The sequence below is a fragment of the Bacillus rossius genome, chromosome 6 (genome assembly GCF_032445375.1).
Source record: "Bacillus rossius redtenbacheri isolate Brsri chromosome 6, Brsri_v3, whole genome shotgun sequence".
Taxonomy (NCBI): Eukaryota; Metazoa; Arthropoda; class Insecta; order Phasmatodea; family Bacillidae; genus Bacillus; species Bacillus rossius.
In genome coordinates, this window is record NC_086334.1 from 19,546,754 (window position 1) to 19,567,843 (window position 21,090).

Genomic DNA, 21,090 nt, shown 5'->3' on the forward strand with positions numbered 1-21,090 from the left:
TTAAAATTAATAAAAATTTTACCATTACAATATTTAAATTTAAGTACCGAAAACTGCTAAAATAGCACTATTTTACACCTTAAAATCCAAATTTTCCCGGGGGAGGACCCCCCCCCCCCCTTCCCCGCTTTAATTGTGGGGGGGGGGGGGGGGGACGCCATGCTTCTTAACACCCCCCATACACAAATCCTGGCTACGCCACTGGTGGTGATGCAGGGGTGTGTTGGCGCAGGCAAGTTGAGGGTCATAGTCCAGCTGGGCAGCGACAAGGCCCAGTTCAGCCGCCGTGAGGCCGGCCCGTCGGGCCGGACCGCCCCTGGGGACGGCGGTCCTCTGCCGGCAGCCGCTGACGACGACCCAGGCATGCAGGTGTACAGTCGCCCCGCTGTCACGGACACCCCGCGAGAGACACTCCGCAGCGGTCAGGTACGTCTTCACCGCGTGTCGAGGCCCTGTGCATTAGCTGCTGAGCTTCTGACTGCACTGCAATTGCTAATAAACAGGAAGAAGATCGTACGGTGGATTGCGATAAAAAAACTAGTGATGCACCGATATGACTTTACCGATTACCGATTCGATTACCGATTATGAGAGCAATAATCGGCAGATCCCGATTCAGTTACCGATTATAATGAACAAATTTTTTCAAGTGTAATAATGCACACAAAAATTTTTATTTTCATGTGAATTTAATAACAATATTAGGTAAAATTGAGGATACAGTTATAATAACAGTATAACAATATATAAAATACACTATTAAGTCATTGCAAAGTGTAAATTAAATTAACTTATGTTTATATTTGTTATTGTAAACAACTTGAACTACAGTCTAATACCGTATTGGCCCGAATATAAGGCGACCCCGAATATAAGGCGACCTGCAGTTTCAGGAGGCCAAACAAATGTAAAAATAATTTTTGGTAGAAATTAATGTGAAAATTCATTAGACATACATTTTGTGTTGATAAATTGTTTTTGCATTTATGTATAACAATTAATTTATATTTATCACATTACTTATTTAAAATAAGTTTGAATGGCCTACCCTAAAAGTCAAAAGAAAGCAATTAGAAAATATTTACATTTTTAAGTATTACACTAGAAATTTTTTCGTATGTTTACTCTAATGAAGCTGCATAATTGTCATCTTCAGAGCTGTTTATTTGTCTAGGGCTCGTTCCCCGCCGTTCCACCGATGTGTGATTGTTCATTTTTCACAATTTTTACAATGGCTATTAATCCCTCTTAAAATACAGCATTTAACTTTCCGTTTGACTTAAGCTACATATTACCACAGAACAAGGCGTATTACTATTTAGTAGTGTGTTAAACGTAAAAAAAGCAAACAAAGAATGCATCTTGCCGGAACAAAACAAGTGGCTAGCTGACATGATGAAGCATACGGCCAAGAATAACTTCGGTTACGTGACCGCGTATATTTGTCCATATTACTCTCTGACAGAGAGAGTCTGTTCTATGAATTTGAAAGAATAATCTATTATAATTATGAAAGGTTTTTACATAAATAAAGAGTGGATTATTAAAATAGCTTTTGAAGCAACGTACCAAATTCCTGTTAATATGGCGTCTTCGTGCGTGTTCGGCAATGTTCGTTTTACAACAAAAAAATATTGTGGAAAGACAGTTGGCAGCCGTGAATTTCCAAACATTACATCCGAAATGTTTGTAAACGTAAACAATCGTTCTGAAAATAACTGTGATATTTTAGTACAAATATTTCCGTTAAAAATCTGAAGATAAATTACCGTAAATGTTAACACGCGATTGTACACAAAGTACAAATATGAATTGTGAAATAAAAGGTTGCCATTTTGAGATGCTTCAACATTCACGTTTTTACTCAAGAACAAATATTTTAATTTTCAACTTCAAACAATTGTCAATTACTGCAATATTAGGTGGATTTATCATTTTTCCCCGTGTGAGGTAACAAAGTTTTAGTTAATATAAAAAATTTTGAACGTTTTGTTAAACAATGTTTCTACTGTAGCTTTCAGCTTGGAACTAATGTTTGCGGTTCTGACGTCTTGGGTGCGAAAATAAGGCGACTTCCAATTTTTGCATCTCTCGTTTATGTAAAAATGGTCGCCTTATATTCGGACCAATACGGTAATTGTAATTTACAATGGGTAAGTTTTTGTTGCGGAAAACTAGCATTATTATAGACTATCACGTAAGGTTACATTGAGAAATTACAGTTTAACAATGTAAACATGTTGCTTTATTTTGTTCACTTGAGTTTATAGAAAAATGTTTCCACACTTCACTTTTTTTCTCCCTACTCGCCATCTCACTATATGTAATTATATAAAAATGACTCAAAACCAATTCTAGCACATGTGATTTTATTTATGTTGACTGAATACATAAAATTATAAATACTTTTTAACTTTTCACGTCACATACAAATAACATAACGGATAATGTTACCAAAGACACCCATAACGAGTTTGTAAAACGCAGTGATAAACTCTAGAAGGTATCGGGACCACGATTTTGAACCGCTACTACGACTCGAAAAGATCGATTGTCAGAATCGACTGCAGCTACTTGTGGTATTTTGATTGCGTGCCATCTATTTTACGTCTCTGGCTATATGTAATGTACAAGGCCACTAAACAAAATACGAAACGTAAATAAACGTGTAGGAAAAATCTATTTTTTATTGTTCGATGCAATGAGCTTTATTAAACTTAACGAAATATCTGTAATCATGATATGACGGAGTTAGATGAATCTTGTAATATTTACAAATATTACCGTATTTCGTCCTAAAATGTGCAACAAAATATTACAAGGTAAAAACCTACTTAATTACGCCGGGGCGTAGATAATCGGCAAAGTAATCGTTACGATAATCACCGATTACGATTAATCGGAAAGTACCCATAATCGCCGATTACGATTAATCGGAAAGTACCCATAATCGCCGATTACGATTCATCGGTATCCGCATCGGTGCACCACTAAAAAAAACGAAATTGTGCATCTCTTACCGAATCACTTAAAAATAATTTTTCATTAAATTCATACAGTTTGGTACAAAATTCATGCAACATAAATTACATTAAATGTATTTACCATGATAATTTATTTAATTTATGTTAATTTTGGTCAAATCACAGATTAATTTTTTTTTAGTGTTGTGTTAACTTGCTTTCCGGTTTCATGTGCTTTATTGACATGGTTTGCGGTGTGCAGTGTTGTTTTGGTTTTGTCGCAATTCACCATATATAATCTTGTCCCTATTGGTGAGTTGTATGTTATAATTTGATTATGCTGGTGGGCAAAATTTCAGAAATTAAATTAAGTCTTTTGAAATTAATTTAAAATACACTCATACTTTAACTGTTTCTATAATGTTTTACAAATGTGGCCCACTTTGCCAATTTTTTAATAATTTAATGATATTTTAGTATAGTAGTGATATTTTTTACATGTTTTCTTGTTGCAATGTTGCAATTTTTGATGGAGGGACTTGCTTACTCCCCTGATTCTTGGGAGCATATACATCAGACAGTTATTCTTTTATGATCGTTAGACTTGTTGTGTAGATCATATTTTTTAAAAGGAATGAAGTCCTTGTCTTCATACTTTAATGATAATAGCTAGTAATTTTTCTGTTAAAGATTTCAATTTGTCCACAATTATTTGAGCTTTCTATAATTTATACATTTTATGTATGCGAATAAGTATGTATGCATTGTATGCCTCCAGTTTTAGAGCCTTTTGCAGTATTCAAATTCAATTGCAAAATAATAAAATATTTATTTACTGTGTATAAAGTATTGTCTAATTTGAATGAGCGATTTGTCCATAAAATACGTCATCTTTTTGTAAATATTTTTATCATAAAACTTCAATAGTGCTTTATTTAATAGTCCTTATAATAGTGCTGAAACTATTACTAATTATTACAAAAACCACGAAGTAGGCGCTCTGAGTGTGTGTGCTTGTGTCGTGGCAGCAGCAGCTGCTGTATGTCTTGCTGCACGTCCCGTGTGGTCGACTGGAGAGCCCCAGCGACACTTACCTTGTGTGCCGTGCTTTCTGGAGGGACCACGTCCTCACCAGCGATGTGGCCCGGGACGGATGCAACCCTCGCTACCAGTTGCACCAGGTGAGGACGTGCGTGCGAGCGTGTGGGGCTGCCTGTGGACCACTTAGGCCCGGAGCTGGACCGGTGCCGAAATGAGGGACATCATCCGATCTTTGGTATGTCGGCTGTAACTTCATCCTCCGATCGTTGGTCGTTTACCTGCGGTGTAGATGGAGCCACAGTAAACTGTTTGGACCCAGTGGGAATCCAAAATGCAAACTTTGAACAAACCCACAGACAACAAAAAAATGTTCTGGCATTGCTGTAAACTGCTGTTTGTTGGCAAGGTCGTCGTGCATACATACGTTTCCAACTGCTCGTGCTGGCAGCAGGCTACTCGGCGTTACAAATGAAACTGCTCTTGCAGAGGAATAGTTTTGCATAATAGGGCAAAAGCTAAAGTGCCAAATTATTTGTCTGTTACAAAATCTCAGTATGAAACTTTTGCTAAAAAAAAAAAAAAAAAAAACTGGTGTTTGTATGTCCCCAAATAAAGGAATAAACTACAGTAAAACTGTGTTAAGAAAATTCTCAAGCTGTAACATTGCATGACCCTGCTCTCCCCGACTTTTATAAGGAATTTTTGACTTGCGTAAATATTGTGTTTTTAGTCATTCAGGTGGATCGGCTGGTTGTATAGGTTCAAGTTCAGGGTGACCTAAATATATCATATTTATTTTTTTTATCGTTAATATTTTTGTAATCGATTTTGATTTTTGGTTATTTTATTTAGAAAAGCCATTTAACTATATTTTTTTTCTGGTTTTTACCTTGCTTGATAGGTTACTATTGGTGTAATACATGCATATAATAATGTGTATGGTAACATATAAGTTTTGGTCTAAACCCATGTGTAGACGACTGAAGTGTTGTAATGGAGGATTGCGTGTTGGTTGCCTTGCGGTGATGGTGTGTGCTGGCGTAGGTGCTGCCCCTGCTGCTGTCCCCGGAGCTGCTGGAGCGCTGTCGGGACAACGTGCTGGTGCTGGAGGCGTGGCGAGCCGGCCCGGACGCTCTCCTGGGCCTCGCCAAGGTCTCTTTGCACCCCTTCTACCTGGCCTACAAGGACCCCATTATGGTGTCGCAGCTGCTGCGGGCCAAGGTCTGGGTCGTTCCTGTCTCTCACTCTGTGCTTTGCATTTGCATATAATTGTTGCTAGACTTGACATGTTGATTATTTTAATTTGGTGTGAGACACACTTAACAGCTAGGTAATTTCATTAGCAGACCTACCCCTGTAACTCAGTTTTCTGGCTGACATCCTCATCTTTGATTTCAATGTTTTCCCAAAACTTCTTCAGGAAAAGGTTGATATGGCAGCTCACTAAAGCAACAACCAAACCCTCCTTTTTTTTTTTCTTTTTTTTTTTTGCAGAAGAGATTTAGGACCTAATGCCAGTATAAATTAACTATAATATCCAAACATGATGAATTCAGTCTTATATCTTATTGTGCTACTCTTTCATTTAATGGGGATGTAATAATACTTTGCAGAGAATGAGTGTTTTGTTTAGTACAAATATTTTTTTTGTGCCAATGAGGTGACGGGGTATGCTTATCGTGTTGCAGAATCCGGTGATAAGTGCGGACAAGTGGGTCCCAGTGGTGTGCCCCGGTGGTGGCGGCGTCCGCGGGGAACTCAGGGTGCTCCTGGCTCTGGGCTCGGAGGACCAAGTGCAGTCGCTGGTAGCCGGGTCGAGGAGCATGCCCGGGCCGGCCGGCGACGGTCCCGGGAACCTGCCCACCCCGCAGGAGGCAGCCGGGGACTCCCAACATGTCCCGTCCGCAGGTGGCGATGGTGTGTGTCTAGTCGAAGACGTCCGACCTCCGCAGAGCAACAGACCAGAGTCCTGTAGCTGTGGAGGTCACAAACAAAAACATGCCGTGCGTGAAAGTACGAATTTTAGTAAAAGCTGCAGTAAGGAAATGCACAAACAAAAAAAAGGCAAAAAATTTGATTCAAACAAAAGTGTTCATGTGTGTGCGTGCTCGTGCAAAACCGCGCAAGGAATGCTTGAGAAACTTACTGATGATGACAGTGATGATTATACTTCCAAGAACAATGTACCTGCATCCCGAGATCTTTCAGCAAGGTTGCAGCACCTGTCGAGCAGGGAAACTAGGGAGAAACATATGGTGTGTTCATCGGGGTGTTCCAGTGACACAGAGGAGCCCATGGACACAAGGAAGGGAGACTTGCCAGACACAGATGCAGCAAGCGTTCTGAGAAGTTCTGTTAGATCTGAAGGTCACGGTAATACAATCCTGTCAGACTTGCACAGGAATATGATGATGCTGAATCTAGCTGGAGGTGATACTCTACAGGTGGCAAAGCTAGCAGCCTTGGGGCAACAGAGCTGGGCATCGAATCCAGGCGCAGCGAACGAACGTACCAGAGAGAACTTTGCAGTAGAAAACACTTTAAACAGCTTTTCACCTAGCCACTCTAACACCACTGGATCCACGAAAGTTGGATCGGTTTGTGACTTTAATGGCGAGGTAGATTGCGGGGGCATGGTTTCCGTTGGCTGCGACACTGAGAACCAGGCCGTGTATGTTTCCGATTCCACTTCGACAAAGCAGGCAGAAGAGAGTGCCGAGACTTGGTCCGCGAGAGTGACAGTCGAGCAGGCGGTGCACCTGAGACTTGGAGTTCCGTGGAGCGGCAACGATCGCCCCAAAGTGTACGTGACGTTCCAGGCACACGGTGGGGCGCGGCCTCTGACATCACCGGCTTTGGAGGCCAGCGAGAGGCCGGTATGGGGCTGGCACTGCGACTCCCAGCTTGCCGCACATCTGCTGAACAACGTGAGTCCTGACGACACTTCTGTATCACTCTTGCCCGTCTGGTCTCACCGGTATTCAGTAGCTGCGTAGGAACTGTGGTGTTGAAAAAAGCATTTCCTAGCCTGAGACTTACAACTGTATGCAAATAGCTGCTTACATAGTAGGTTTTACAGAGTTGGTTCTTAATAATGAAAGTAGTTTACTCTGCTCATTCAATAAATATAACACATTGGTGAAAATCTGTACTGATAGTTGGTTGTATTGATTGTCAGTTGTACCAGTTAATTGACTATGACGCTGGTGTACCATTCCCCTTAAGTAACAGCAATACATGAAAGTTAAAAATTCAGCATGGCATGAGAGACCAAGGCGGAACCTCCCGTATTTTCCTGAGTATAATGCGATAGTTTTTACCAAAACTGCTAAACCTAAAAGTAAGAGTCATATTATAATAACAAACTTGTATCTTCCCTCTGGAAGATGTGACTTTAGACCGGTAGTAATTACTAATTACTGCATCCTGAACCACCGCTTAGTTGAAAAACTTAACGATATGCCTGTGAACTTGGTCACACGTCACTTAGTTCGCTCTTGCCTACGGCTTTCTAAACCTTGTGAGGGGAAGGAGGGTGTCAGCAGGGGTGACAGACGAGACAAGATAACACTTTAGAATGCAGCATGGCATAAAACTCTTTCCTTATAATTGCTGCCTTTTTTTTCCCTTCCAATTGCAGCTTGTTGTTTAAATGAAGGCCATGCAAATCTCCGTACTGACAGAAAGTAGCACCAAACAAGCTGTTAGTAAAGATGTTATAATTGTACTAATTTAAATAATTTTTTTAAGATTTTTACCCCATAAAGAATTTTTTCCAAAACTCATAATCAAAAAGTTTGGGGTCGCATCGTATTCGGAGTTGCAGTGTTTCAGGGTAAGTGCAGAGCATGTTGTCAGGAGGCGCTGGTGTTGCAGGAAGGGCAGTGCCTGGTGGTGAGGGTGTGGCAGATGGCAGCAGCTGACCCAGACGCAGTGGCAGACACGGTACTGGGGTTTGCTGTCGTCAACCTCACAATGCTGTCACGCGGGTCGACCTGCGTGTCAGGCTGGTACAACCTTGTAGACTATGCAGGGAGCTGTTCTGGTCAGATCAAGGTACTGTATGTTGAGCATATTTCTCTCTAATTACCCCACGGGGGAACCTCAATTAAAAGTTCATCACTTTAAAGTATTCATTTTCTGATCCTTACAAGATGTTTTTTAATTTAATAACAGTTTATTATAAAGTACTCTTACTCTATGTTGTAATGAGATTTCACTGTAATGGTATCAACATAAATTTTAATTCTTTTCAAATTCACAAATTTAAAATTTTGTCTCACTGTAATGACACACTGGAAAAAAAAATCCAGTTGAATATTGATATACTACCAGCAAAAAGATACAATTTTGTTTGGAAATTATAAAATTAATAGCAGTTTTTATGATTTAGGAAGGAGCTGTTGAATGCCTTCAATGTTTTAGTAAGGTGTGTAAGTTATTTTTGTACGTATCAAGGAATACAAATTTTTTTTCATGAGTTATACTTAAACATTCTCAATTAAACTAATACTTTTGAAGTTTTAGGAAAATAAGTTACTTAATGGACAATATGTAGCCACGTTTTCAAGTGATGGAGGGGAGATTCGGCCTACTTATTTTCGGATCAAGCCAGCATGTTTTGTTCCTGCAGTAGGCGGACTTGTCACTCTCGTGTTGTGTTGAAACAGGTGACAGTGGAGCCCTTGGAGGACCTGTCGAGGTTCAGCAACAGTGCAGCGGAGGTAGAGCCACATGTCCAGGAAGATCACGACCATTTGGAGGCTGATTTATACAGCAACCTCAAGTAAGTTATCTTTATCTCTTTCTAGGCGAAGGCGACATGTCCTTTTGCCTGCCTTCTGCCTCTCCGGCCATACTCGCTAATGCTTGCTTTACGCTCATGCGGTGAGCGTTGAGAGTAGCTCCGGCTTGATTTAAATTGTGAGCACCGAGTCTTGTGGAAATATTTGGGAGTACAATATTATCTTGGAGGTCTTGTTGGTTTAAGTCATGGTGGGTAACTGTGTAACAAAAAATGCTTCAAAAACAATTTTTTTTGCTTTCCCTACAACCATTGTTATGACTTTGCCTTATTCATTTGTCACCAAATTTATATTCAGGATTTGGAATAGTAAAAATAAATCTTAATAAAATATTTCACCTGGGGGTATTTTTTATGATTCAATTTTTATCCATAATTTACATACTATTACATACACATCGGTAGCTAAGTTCTTAGCATGACTGTAATTGCTGGAGGAAACGTTTGTTCCAGAGAGAAACTGAATGAACTCGATGATATCACCGCAAGACTGCGTCAGAGGCTGGGCACTGTGTTGAGCGATGAGAGGATGTTGTGTGCACCTTCCACCGATGCGTCGACACTGGTCGTCGGGCCGGAGATGGTGGCTGCTTCCACGTCCTGTCAGGAAAGCATGCTGGAAGACAAGGGCATCCAGACATCGATGTTCGACGAAGACTCGGACGCCTTGACGGACTGGTTGATGGGGCAGACGGTGCGAGACCTGGAGCTGGAGAACGTGTTCAACCCGCTGCTGTTCCAGCCGCTCATCAGCTCGTGCGTGGAACAGTCGAAGTCGCCGCGAGACGCAGAGTCTCGCCGCAGCCGGTCCGGACCCACCGCGGGAGCCGACGAGCCCGGCACGTCCGCAGGGGGCTCCTCCCGGCCGCAGACCGTCGCGGAGAGGCTGCAGATGCTGTGGAACGGCTCTGGTGACTTGTGCGAGGCGCCGAGGCAAGCTCCTGACGGTGTCAGCATGTGTGAGAACAGTACTTCTGCTAGTCAGCTGTCTGGCTTGGAGGCAAGTTTTCAAATTTATTAATTTATTTTTTTTGTAACTGTATTGCATTTCCCGATGCTGGCCTCTCTACTGTAAAGCTCGAGAAGGGGCTGACATGGGGTAGAGACGCTCATCACAGGGTCTCGGTGGCCTCTTCGCCGCAAGGCAGCTAAATTGCAGGAAGCACGGCCCGAATGATAGGAGGCACAGGTGACGCGAGATACACGGGTGTTACGACGTTGTGGATATTAATGTGTGACGGGGTTTTCAGCCAGAGCATGCACAAGGTTCCAGTCGGTAAATGACTCGTGGAGACAATTTCCTGTGCAAGGCCATTTATTGTGCCCAACACGAATCACTGGATCCGGCACACACTGTCAGCTGCCCCTGATTAAAGATATGTTACTGGACGGGAGGCGGAACTGCCTGCGACTATTTCATAGTCCTCCTGCCCTGTCGGCAGTTCAATGCTGCAAGGGGGCATCTGTAGACAGACATGTCCATTGACATTCACGACATGTCCGGAAACGGACAGTCGAGGATCCTTACCTTTAGAGAAAATGCGGCCGTAAACTGGTGATGGTGTTAAAATCACTGATGGGCAGTGTCTGCGGCAGTGTCTTGAAGTGCAGGCAGTTCCGGCAGGTATAGGATGAACAAGCCGAGGTATCAAGTTTCAAGGTGAGTCGGTGGTTAGGCGCCAACTGTTAATCACAGCTTCCATGCCATTTTTTATTGCATATCTGGCCAGGAGGAGGAGTACAAATGCAGCGCTGCCTTCCTAGGTGCAGCAGGCGAGCCTCAGTAGTTCAAGGTCACACAGCAGCGTGAAGGACTGTGTTATTGTGGATACTGGCAATCTGTGCTGTGTGTCAAGTTGAGTGCCCACAACTGCACATGTTTCTCCACTTAGTATTTCAATTTCCTCTCATTTTACAATTTTATGATTTACTGCGCTATTATATACGAGTATGTATATTGAAATCTTTATTTTTAAAAGGGCTTGGAATGTTATAGGCAAAAAGGTGTTAATTGTGAAATTTAATCTTGCTTATGAGATCACAACTGGGTTGGCAAGAATGGAACAATTGTACATTGTAAGAGGATTATTAATACAGGATTTTTATAATCATATTATCAACTGCTTCCAGCCTATGGCTAGGTCAGCAAAGGTTTTTGATATTGTTGTGTGAAAATTGTTTAAATTCATTATGTCAAATTTTTACATAAATTCTCAGTTTTAAATTATTATTGTGCAAAATTGGCAGTACATAATGTTTTATATTGAATAACGAAAATGATTTTGTGCTAACGAATAAAAAATAAAAAATTTATAATGTTCTAATGTGTCATCTCTGAAATGATGCTCATGTGGGTTTTACAGTAATTGGTAAGGTGGTCCAGTTTGTGAACTTGTGCAAAAATAAATCTGAAAAAACATTTTTTTAAATCAGATTTTTAAAATGTTTAGTGGTTGTTTTTGATGTGTAATATCTTAGCCCTTGGTATACTGCATTTGCTGGGAGTAATTTTGCGAATGTAATGGAAATGTCACAGAAAGTGTGGACAAATGCGCCCTTTTCCATTTTTCGGTGCAGCCTATATTTGTTGCATATGCTGTAGTGTGTCAGGAAATGCAAACATTTCCATGGCGTTGGAAAAGAGAGGGAGAATAGAAAGAAGAGACAGCTGTTTTCCGTTCGTTCCACTAACATTAGGCTTATAAAGAGCAACGCAATGTCATGTGCATTTTCTAGTACTAATAAATGTGTAATATATAAATTACCTAAATAGTTGTGTTAAAACATAGTTTGTGATACGATAGGTTAGATGTTACATATCACTGGCAAGTACTGAATGACTAGTTCAAATTTTTTTTTTTTTTTTTTGTTATTGATTTTGTGTGTCTCATGATTGTTTCTTGATTCACAGGAAACAAATAAAACAGGCAAGACATGACGTTCCGCAAGAACTTGGACCTGTTGAACTCCAACATCGCTAGTACTGGACGAGTGATGGATGAATTAGCCCACATGCAATTCTTGCCGAGTGCTTGTATTTGAACAGTGTTTGAACAGTGAACACTATTGACTAGCATTTTATAAATATATTTTCAAACTGTGTGGCATGTATTTTTTTATTTTTGATTGGCTGTTTCATAACTTTCGTTGATCGCCAGGTCGTTAGCAGATTATGTGAAATATATTTCTTTCCAAGAACTTAATTGCTAAGCTTAAACTTATTAATTACTTTAAAAAAGTTGATGTGTAGTTATTTGTTTTGCAGAAAATTTAAATGAGTTATTCCTGTTTTCTGATATTCTTATATAATATTGCTGAATGCAAGGAATAAAAACATAACAGCTTTCATTGTAAATTTTTTTTTCAAAATGTATTCTCATATTACAATTTTTTTTATAAAATATGTTATTTTATAACTTACTATTTATACATTAGTAACATCTAACATGTATTATAAAGTGATAAGTAATGCTTTAATGCATCATCTCAATACCTTACAAACGGTTGGTTCGTTTTCAGCTTGAAACAGTATCAATCTGTTGATTTAAATTCTAAGTATACGAGTATGCAAATTTTTTTGCCCTTCCGCATGTGTGTGTGAGATCGGTAGAGCCGGCACAGTGATGCAGTCTCGGGACGGGTGACATCGGACAGGTGTTCGTCGTATGCGGGAGTGCAGTGTCACGCGAAGTACTGCTGGAAGTACGCTTCCTTCTCCTGCAATCTGCGCAAGCTGCGAGGGTCCATCAGCACGATGGCGGCCACCGTGCCTTCATGGCGGTGCACCATCCAGCAGCTGCGTACTTTCTGCGCACACACACACTCACAACACGCACCGTCAGCTTCCTCCTGTACCGAGTAGGCGCCAGAAGTGATGACAACTCCGGAGGGCTAAGGGAGCATCCAACTTTCTGGTGAGCTGAGTGGGGTAGGGGGCCGGAGGTGGTACATAATCTGGGATGGGTAGCCCCAGCCTCTGTGTATAGCCAAAAGCTCTAACGCCCTTCCCGGTTGCGTATGCGGCGTATCCGCATCCATGTCCATGGGGGCCCCAGGGCGGTAGGGCCTATCGTCTAAGAGCGCTGGGTTACGAAATAAAAGGGGGGGGGGGAACCCTTTTGCAAGGCATAATCATAATCTTGTATCGAGGTTTGTCCCCTTTTGTCCAGAGAAGTCGAGGAAACCTCGAAAATGTCCGCGATTTATTTGGTGGAGTGAAACTGTATAGAATGTCGCATGTGCTGATTATGTGCACTGCATGTTTTCGAGTGCCTTCCTGTTTCACATTTGTTCCCAAGGTTCTTTTTTTCTCACCCATTTCATTAACACATTTTTTTTCTGACCCTTTCCCGATTTGCTTCCTAGAAATTTTTTCGTGGACACCTTTTGAAGGAATTGAATTTGAATTGCAGAATTTATTTTTCATACTTTACAAATAAATAGAGGCAGCTTATACGGTGAAACGGAATAAAACAGAAGAATGCTGAAATGAAAGTCAGAACACAGGATAATACCTAAATGCAAAGCAAAACATGTAGTGATACAAAATTTACTAGAATTACGTAAGTTTGTACATTTAGTGTTAAATTATATGGTGTGTGTGTGTGTTTGTCTGTGTGTGTGTGTGTGTATGTGTGTGTGTGTGTATGTATGTGTGTATATATATATATATACACACACAAAATAATTAAAAATTTACTACATATTAAAAAAAATTTCTGTTCAAAAAATTAACAATTTAGTATGTAAAGAAGTTCTGCCATCAATCAGGCATGGCTAAAAGCCTACAGAATCATCACTAGGATTTATAAGAATAAAGATATTAACTTTTTAAATTGTATTAATATAATTTTATTAAAAAAAAGTGGTAAAATATTAAATTTTTATTTAAAACTGTCAGCTCAAGCAAGAAACTTAAACCATTAAGTTAATAATTCTTTTTTTTTTCCCTGCTAATAAAGTTTCATAGATTTAGTAGATCCAATGGCATTGTTTGTTATTTTGTAACATAAAATATTAAATATGACACAATTTGAGTAATTGTATGTATTGAAGGTACATGTACAACATACTTTAAAATTAAAACAATAAGAAAGTCTTACATTTTTTCATGACACTGTCTCAGTTTATAACATTAGCCTTTGTTCTGGAAAGTGAACAACCTGCTGCAGAATCAGTTGGCCAACAGAGAAATTAAATAGCAGTGCTGGTTTATCCTTGCTGTGATACAGGTAGTGATCTCTGCTGTTCTGCATAAGTCGACAGTGCTGAGGCAACCAGGCGTAGCACATGTGAGACATTGCCAACTTTCACCTTACAAGTTTCTTTAGTGTGCCATTACGTGTAAGCAGGAGCGCAACAACTAAATTTTTTTATAAAGAATCATCGATACCCCCTATTGGTCCTAGGGGTCCTCCCCAAGGAAAATTTGTATTTCAAGGTTGTAAATGGTGCTATTTAAGCAGTTTTATTATCTAAAAATTGATTACACAGCACTTTCTTTGCCCCCGTTTGCCCCCACTTCAAGGTTTCAGAGAAGGGGGGGGGGGGCGGCGGCAAATATCCTCTCTTACCCCCCCCCCCCCCCCCCCCCCCGTTGTTGCGCCGCTGCGTGTAAGATGGAAGAGCTTTACCAGACAGTGTGCAGAGCTTCAGAAGAACTTACACATTTAAAGATGACTTTGTGATATTTAAATGGAGTATTTTATGAAACGTGTTTTAAACAAAAAATGAGAATGCCCGAATGGTAGTTCTATTAACACATTTTGTTGACATTTACTAAAATTATTTCCAGAACAGGTAGCTTTTCTTATTAAACAGTCTTGGCATAAATTTTGAAAAAAGCACCATAGGGACCTGCACATTTTAGGTAGATTTCAAAGAAATTCTACCTATTGTCGTTTGCCATTGGTGCGACATCCGGAAAAATTTCATGTAGTTTTATCATTTCAGCGTCTGTAGACCCCAAAACCATCGTCAGCTCAAAAGTTTCCATATATTTATACACACACACACGTACATGATGTTATGCACGTTAAGGCCTTAAAATGTTCCAAGAGTTTGTAGAAATTTTCAAAACAATTCCATTAGATATAGGTATGTACTTTTAAATCTACATTTGACTGTAGGCTGTGCCAGAAGGGATTCTTAATGGACAGTCTTAGTGTAAGTTTTGGAAAAGCACCATAGGTACCTGCACAGAAGTCATATATTTGCCTCCTGAGCCGACAGGTGCAACTGCACTAGATGGACCCGTAAAGACGGTAGCCTGACAAGCGTTGCAGCGCGAAGCCCACCTTGTACTGGCTGAGCGCGAGGGCTTCCCTCCGGTCGCTGGCCGCCGCCTGCTTGCCGGCCATGCAGGGCCGGCACAGAGCCGTGCCGCCGCGGTGCTCCCAGTAGTCCCCCGTGGGCTCGCAGCCGCACTGCGCGCACTTGGCCTTCCTCCCCAGCAGGCAGCGTGTCTCCACCACCGGCCGCAGCACCTTGCGTCCGCCGAAGCTGTGCTCAAACTGCGTCTGAGTGGTCCTCCTCGCGTCGGGGTGGTACGTCCCGGGCCTGTCCGCATCCATCGCCGTGCTGCCAAGTTCCTTCTCGCGCAGTGCCGGGCAGTGGCGTAGCCAGGATTTGTGTATGGGGGGTGTTAAGAAGCATTTCCCCCCCCCCCCCCCCCCGTATTAAAGCGGCGGGTCTGGGGGGTCCTCCCCCGGGAAAATTAGGATTTTAAGGTGTAAAATAGTGGTATTTTAGCTGTTTTCAGTACTTAAATTTAAATATTGTAATGGTAAAATTTTTATTAATTTTTAATATGAAATTTGATTTAATTAAATATTTGTGGCTAAGGGGGGGGGGGGGTGTTTGAACCCCTAAACCCTTCCCCCCCCCCCCCCCCCCCCCGGTGCCGGGTGCTTACGTGAGAACCTTTACCGCGTGTTCTGCATTTAAGGGGGCTCAAACCTACCTGCAGAAGCAAGTTGTGCAATGATTCTTCTAATGGAAAGAATGGGCCAGCTTGTAGAAGGGGTGAACCTGGGATGTTAGGCCTACGCCAAGGAGTAGGATAAGTGGAAGAATAGCGTTGTTGCCGTGAATCGAAAAGATGTATTATTCCCCACTACTGCATTTGTGAAATGTGGGATAGAGATGTGGAAACTGGCAACAAGGACAGTGTGTTAATGAAAAGCATGCCTACCAATGAAAGCGCTTGAATTTTTCAGCATCTTACAGCTTCTTAATGCACACTTCATAGCGACCGCACAAGAGTCTATGATGGAGGACACTTGTCACGAAGGGCCAGCCCTCTACCGCGCTATTTCCCGAACCACGTCCGGGGGGAGGTGTGCAGTGGACAAAAATTGCAAGTCTATTGCCAATAAAATATATTAAAAGTTATATATTACACATTATACAAATACCAAATACGTTATAAGTTATGCAGTGCGGCAGATCAAATTTCAGTTATGGCTACACTGTTTAGTATTTAGATTCAATTTTAAATTTGGGTTTTAAATATTTGTAGGCCTACATTAAGTAAAGGGGAGGGGCAAGGCCGAAGTCATGATTTTTAAGAAGGAGGTGGGGGGTTTACAGAATCCATTATATCATATTTTATGAATAAGTTTGCTTTATAATTTAATTTAAAAGATAATTGTCACACTTAAATCATACAGAAGATGATGTAACTCCAACCTTTACAACTAGGAATTTAAGAAATATATGTTTCAGAATCAGAATAGAAAATTTAATGTTTGGTTTTTTATTTAATTGAATTTAATACTTTGTGCTCAAGTAAATTATTTTATTATTTCTTAAATCAAATATTACAATGACAAATATTAATATTATTAAATACTTGTTGCTGTAATGGTGAGGAAATTCATTATTGTACCCCACTAAGTATTACAACGATTCTTATAAACAAATATAAAAGCTAAACTGCTATGATTATCTCATTCTGTCTGTTGTTTTTTTTTTTAAATCCTGAAAGGGATGAGTCCATACCCCTGATCACGTGCCTGGGAGGGGTCAGACAGATACGGGCACTTAGTTGTTAGTTTCCCTCGCGGCCCTGAGTGTTGCACTGCTGGCCTCTGTCCACCGAGTGACGGCTCCCAGCTCACCCGGGGGTGCTGCTCCGCGCCGCCACGGTGCTGCGCGGCCGCGAGGAGTTGAAAGGGTGCCGGCTGGGGGCGACCGCGCCGGGGAACCGGGCCACGTGGTAGGCCGTGCATGGCGGGGCGGAGCACGGGGCGTCCTGGAACCTCGCGGCCCTCCTGGCCAGTCCGCCCTCTCCCTTCCTGCAGTTGGCCTGCAACACGCCATCTGCCGCCATGAACCGTCGTCGCGCTCCAGCAGTCAGCCCGGTCGGCCGATCTCTCTCTTCACCAGTACCCGCACCGAAGGAAGAGGGGAAAATCACCGCGGCTACAAGCACCCCCAAGTCTAGAGGCAGACTTAGGAGCAGATTTGTCGCCGAACTATACATGAGATGCAGTTCGCCTGTCGACCTCCTTGCGAAGAGATACGAGGGCGACGTGCCAGAGCACTTAGGCTCGCTGGCATTCTGCATCGGGCTCTCGTGGGACGACGACCTGGGGCCCGAAACAACTGAGACAGCTGATCGACGAGTAGCTCGATCACCCAGAGGAAGAATATCAGCACGAAGTTGTGGTGGTCCCTTTACCCACTTCCCCAGGCTTCACCGAAGCACTGATCTAAGTCAGAGAGTCTGGCTTCTTGAGGAAGCTCTACGAGGTTGATGACTCCAGGTACCGCATGGGGAGACTCCTCGCGGTTGTCCGCATCCCGGCGGATCCAGAAGACTAGTACATCCCCTGGGAAATGCACAGCACTGTGGTGGCTTGCGAAGAGAAAGTCCGGCTGAAGTGCAACCACAGCGCTGCGCAGTCGTCTCTCTCCAGCGAGACCACGCAGGCCAGCCAGTCCGCTCCAGAGCTGCAGGACTGCAGCACGCAGACGGACCAACCAGCGAGGCTCCGACACACCTCGTGTCAGGCGCCCGCCCCGCAGCCGAGTGGAAACACTTCGGCACCCAAACCGCCGTTTTCACGGCTGTGAAAGGTACCAGCACTGTTCCCAAGGACAGCACAGCATCACAACGGCTGCAGAAGCCCAGAGCCCGCCCAGTGACGCGGGCCGCCCCTGCCAAAAGAAGAGGGAGGCGGCCACAGCTGCGCGGGAACCACGACTATAGCCTGCTGAAGATCGACGCCAGCAGTCTCCGCAACTGAAAGAGTGCCCTGGCAATTTGTCGTCCTCCGGGGCGACGGAGGGACCGGGGAGCCGACTGAAGAAGTGGAGTCTGCGCTGCGCGAGGCCGGCCACAAGCCGACCAAGTGCTGGCGCATCCGCAGCCAGGCAACAGGGCGCCCCACCGGCCTTCACCGAGTGGCTTTTGCTACACCTGAAGAAGCCACTCGACTCCTGGAGGCCGGACTCGTCATCCAGGGCAGCAAACCGCAGCTCACCAGGGCCTGGGGCCGCACCGAGCTGCAGTCTATTCCTCGCGGTGCTGCAGTTGGCAGGAATGTTAACTGCGGTGCTGAGCCGCGCTAGGTACACAGCGAGCCAGCCGTGGGCAGAGGGGACTCGTCCCCTCCGCCGGCCTAGCCCTTCCTCCCGTTAAAGGGAGGGGGTCCGCGGCCCACGGTCTTAGGAACCTCGCCACACAGACAACACGTAGAAAATACAGTAAATTAGTCCAGCCTCTGCCCACAAGCAAAAATCAAATCAACACTACAACAATAAATAATAATAAAATCAAGACAACCTTAGCAGCTAAGGCCAACTGCTCAGCTTAACCTAATGTTCACCCCCCCCCCGCCCTTCCCCCCTTTAAACTTAAAGGGAGGGCTGGAAAACACCACGAGATTAAAGTAAAGTCACCACACGAAATTAAATTTAAATATTCAAGGCCAATTGCATTCATCACAGCTTCGCAGCATTTTTAGAAATCAATAAACAAAAAAGCCAAAACAAAACTATTATAGGACAAACCAGGAGGTTATGGGTCGCAAACAGGCGACCTGGGACTCCTACACGGGCCTCAGGGTTCGATGCCAAGTCGCGGCACTCGGGCCCCTAGGCCCACGCTGGCGATGATGAAATCCCTTTCAGTCGGACGAGGGTCTGCTTGGGATTGCTCTGAGCCTATGAGACGCATGATGAGTAAAAACAAACTGTAAATACGTGTGAAAAATATTTATTTTCAAACATGTTTTAGTTTTATGTTATGTAATTTTGTATTGGGCACCATTAGGTTTGATTTGTTTTCAAACGGAAAACGAAATAACTGAAAAGTAAATAAAATAATAAATGTGTGTAGGAATGAAAATAACATTTGTTCCTGATATATATTAAACTCTTAGATAATTTTATAAAGTATCGAAAATCAGTTATATTTTTTAATTAATTTTTGTATAAAGATGAAACGGTAAAGGGCTCTAATGTCGACCCGAGTGAGAAGTGACAGTCGCAATTGCCAAAACCACAATATGCGCAGAATGAAATAAAAATAATCTATGTAAGGCATCTGAAAGGAAAGACTTAAAACATGTTAGACCAACATTTAATTACTGTGTGGTAAATTGATTCACAAATAACATCACCAGCATGTATTGGAATTTGGGCTACTAAAGGTAAACATTACAAAGTGCTGCAGCACATATATACCATAAAAATTATAGAAAAAACCTGGTATGCTAGGTTGATTAAAGCCGTGCATTTTATGATATAAAACGTTAGGCAAATACTAGCAAATGTAAAATTTTAAATTTACAATCAAGACTAGAAGAGCCCGTCTACAATAGTCCGAACTTGTGCGTGGTCCATGTCATCCGAATGTGAGTGACGTCACATTGTCTCACCGAAAACTGCCCTGCCCACAGTTGCGATGTCCGATGTCCGAATGTATTGATTTCTAAAGTTGTTACCAGAGCGCAGTAAATGTGCCAAATCAAATGTTTTTGTTTATTGTTTTTATGCTTTGTTGTTTGAGATTGAACTTATGAAAGTTGTGGGAGTTCAATATTATATATTTATTCAGTAAGGCAAAGTGGCTCTTCTTGACTTACAATTTCCTTCCATTTCCTTCAATAACAAAAACAAACACCACGTTTTCAAACGGGAACCGGAAATTCAAATATCGTGAGTGTTCTGTTCTTTTTCTGTGTCCGAAGTACACAGGTTGGGACAAAAAGTTCAAATTGACGAATGTCTTCGGACCTTCGCCCACTTGACGCATGACGTCAGAGGGTCACGTGGACCAATCAGCGACGAGTGTCCTTCGGGCACAGTTTAGGACATTGCTATTGTAGACGGGCCTGAAGGCCCCCAAAAAATTATAATTTAGATGATAGAGATGAAATATAAGAGCCCACGACGTTACTACATAGCGTGCCTGTTGCTGAGAGCGGGCCCAGGTCAACTATTCTGTATATATATGTGTGTATATATATATATACACACACATATATATATGTGTATATATATATATATATATATATATATATATATAATTACAAGATATTTTTATAACACCATAAAATCTTTGCAGTTCAAATAATTAAACATCTTTGAGTATCAATGTGTGCCCTGAATGAGTAGGTTTATACAATCTCATATTGTCACCAAAAATAAGCAACAGATTACAAACACTGACCAGCGCAGTTCTAAATATAAAGGAAACGCATTGATGTCACACATAAACTAGCTAGTTCTGGCTGAGCATACTTACTGAGCGAGCATACTCACACTCATGAAATCCTTGACTTGTTTTAAGTAATCACATACGCTCACGGAAACATAGACTGTGAAATTTATGTAGGATTTATTTTATGAGAAAGCTATGATCATATTATTTACTTATTTCCACAATTATAATGGTAAAATAATATCTTAAAAGAATTTTTAAAATAGTTAGTTGCATGATAATTTTTCTACTTGATCACATTCACTGTTTTTATTTACGTCAGAGACTATATCATAAAAGGTTAACCTTTTTTCTCAGCATTTATTGCGTTTTTCGTAGTCCCCCAAAAAACAATAATTTAAATTTAACGTCACGTGCATAGAACAAACATACATTTGGTAACTTACACCAACTATTCGTGTGCTCTTTTATGTGAAGAATAAAAATGCAGCTAATCTTCTTAATACCATTAGCATGCGATCGGTGATGAACGCTACAACTGACATTAGTGTTGCTCTCAAGGGATCGTCCATTAATCACTTGTGGCTCGAAAGGGGGGGGGGGGGGGGTCC

The 21,090-nt window shown here is 42.0% G+C and overlaps 2 protein-coding genes across 13 annotated transcripts in view; one reads left to right on the plus strand and one right to left on the minus strand.

Annotated features, from left to right (window-relative positions):
- The window catches only part of LOC134532778 (C2 domain-containing protein 3), a 23,958-nt gene extending 11,802 nt beyond the window's left edge, over positions 1-12,156 (plus strand). For 6 of the 12 annotated variants that reach the window (XM_063369618.1, XM_063369619.1, XM_063369620.1 and 3 more), the window contains exons 8-15: positions 233-426; positions 3,992-4,144; positions 5,049-5,225; positions 5,693-6,931; positions 7,881-8,060; positions 8,675-8,790; positions 9,262-9,808; positions 11,720-12,156. In XM_063369618.1, the coding sequence (XP_063225688.1) occupies positions 233-426; positions 3,992-4,144; positions 5,049-5,225; positions 5,693-6,931; positions 7,881-8,060; positions 8,675-8,790; positions 9,262-9,808; positions 11,720-11,746 (2,633 nt within the window). In that variant the 3' untranslated portion in view covers positions 11,747-12,156. The remainder of the gene's footprint in view (positions 1-232; positions 427-3,991; positions 4,145-5,048; positions 5,226-5,692; positions 6,932-7,880; positions 8,061-8,674; positions 8,791-9,261; positions 9,809-11,719) is intronic. The other 6 variants (XM_063369625.1, XM_063369626.1, XM_063369622.1 and 3 more) reach the window with 1 other exon arrangement.
- On the minus strand, positions 12,152-20,813 carry LOC134532781 (uncharacterized). The gene is made up of 4 exons (XM_063369633.1): positions 20,581-20,813; positions 16,929-17,116; positions 15,105-15,366; positions 12,152-12,615 (listed from the first exon to the last, which is right to left on the minus strand). The coding sequence occupies exons 1-4, from the start codon at positions 20,584-20,586 to the stop codon at positions 12,490-12,492; spliced, it is 582 nt and encodes a 193-aa protein (XP_063225703.1). The 5' UTR covers positions 20,587-20,813; the 3' UTR covers positions 12,152-12,489.
- Between the last annotated feature and the right edge of the window lie 277 nt (positions 20,814-21,090).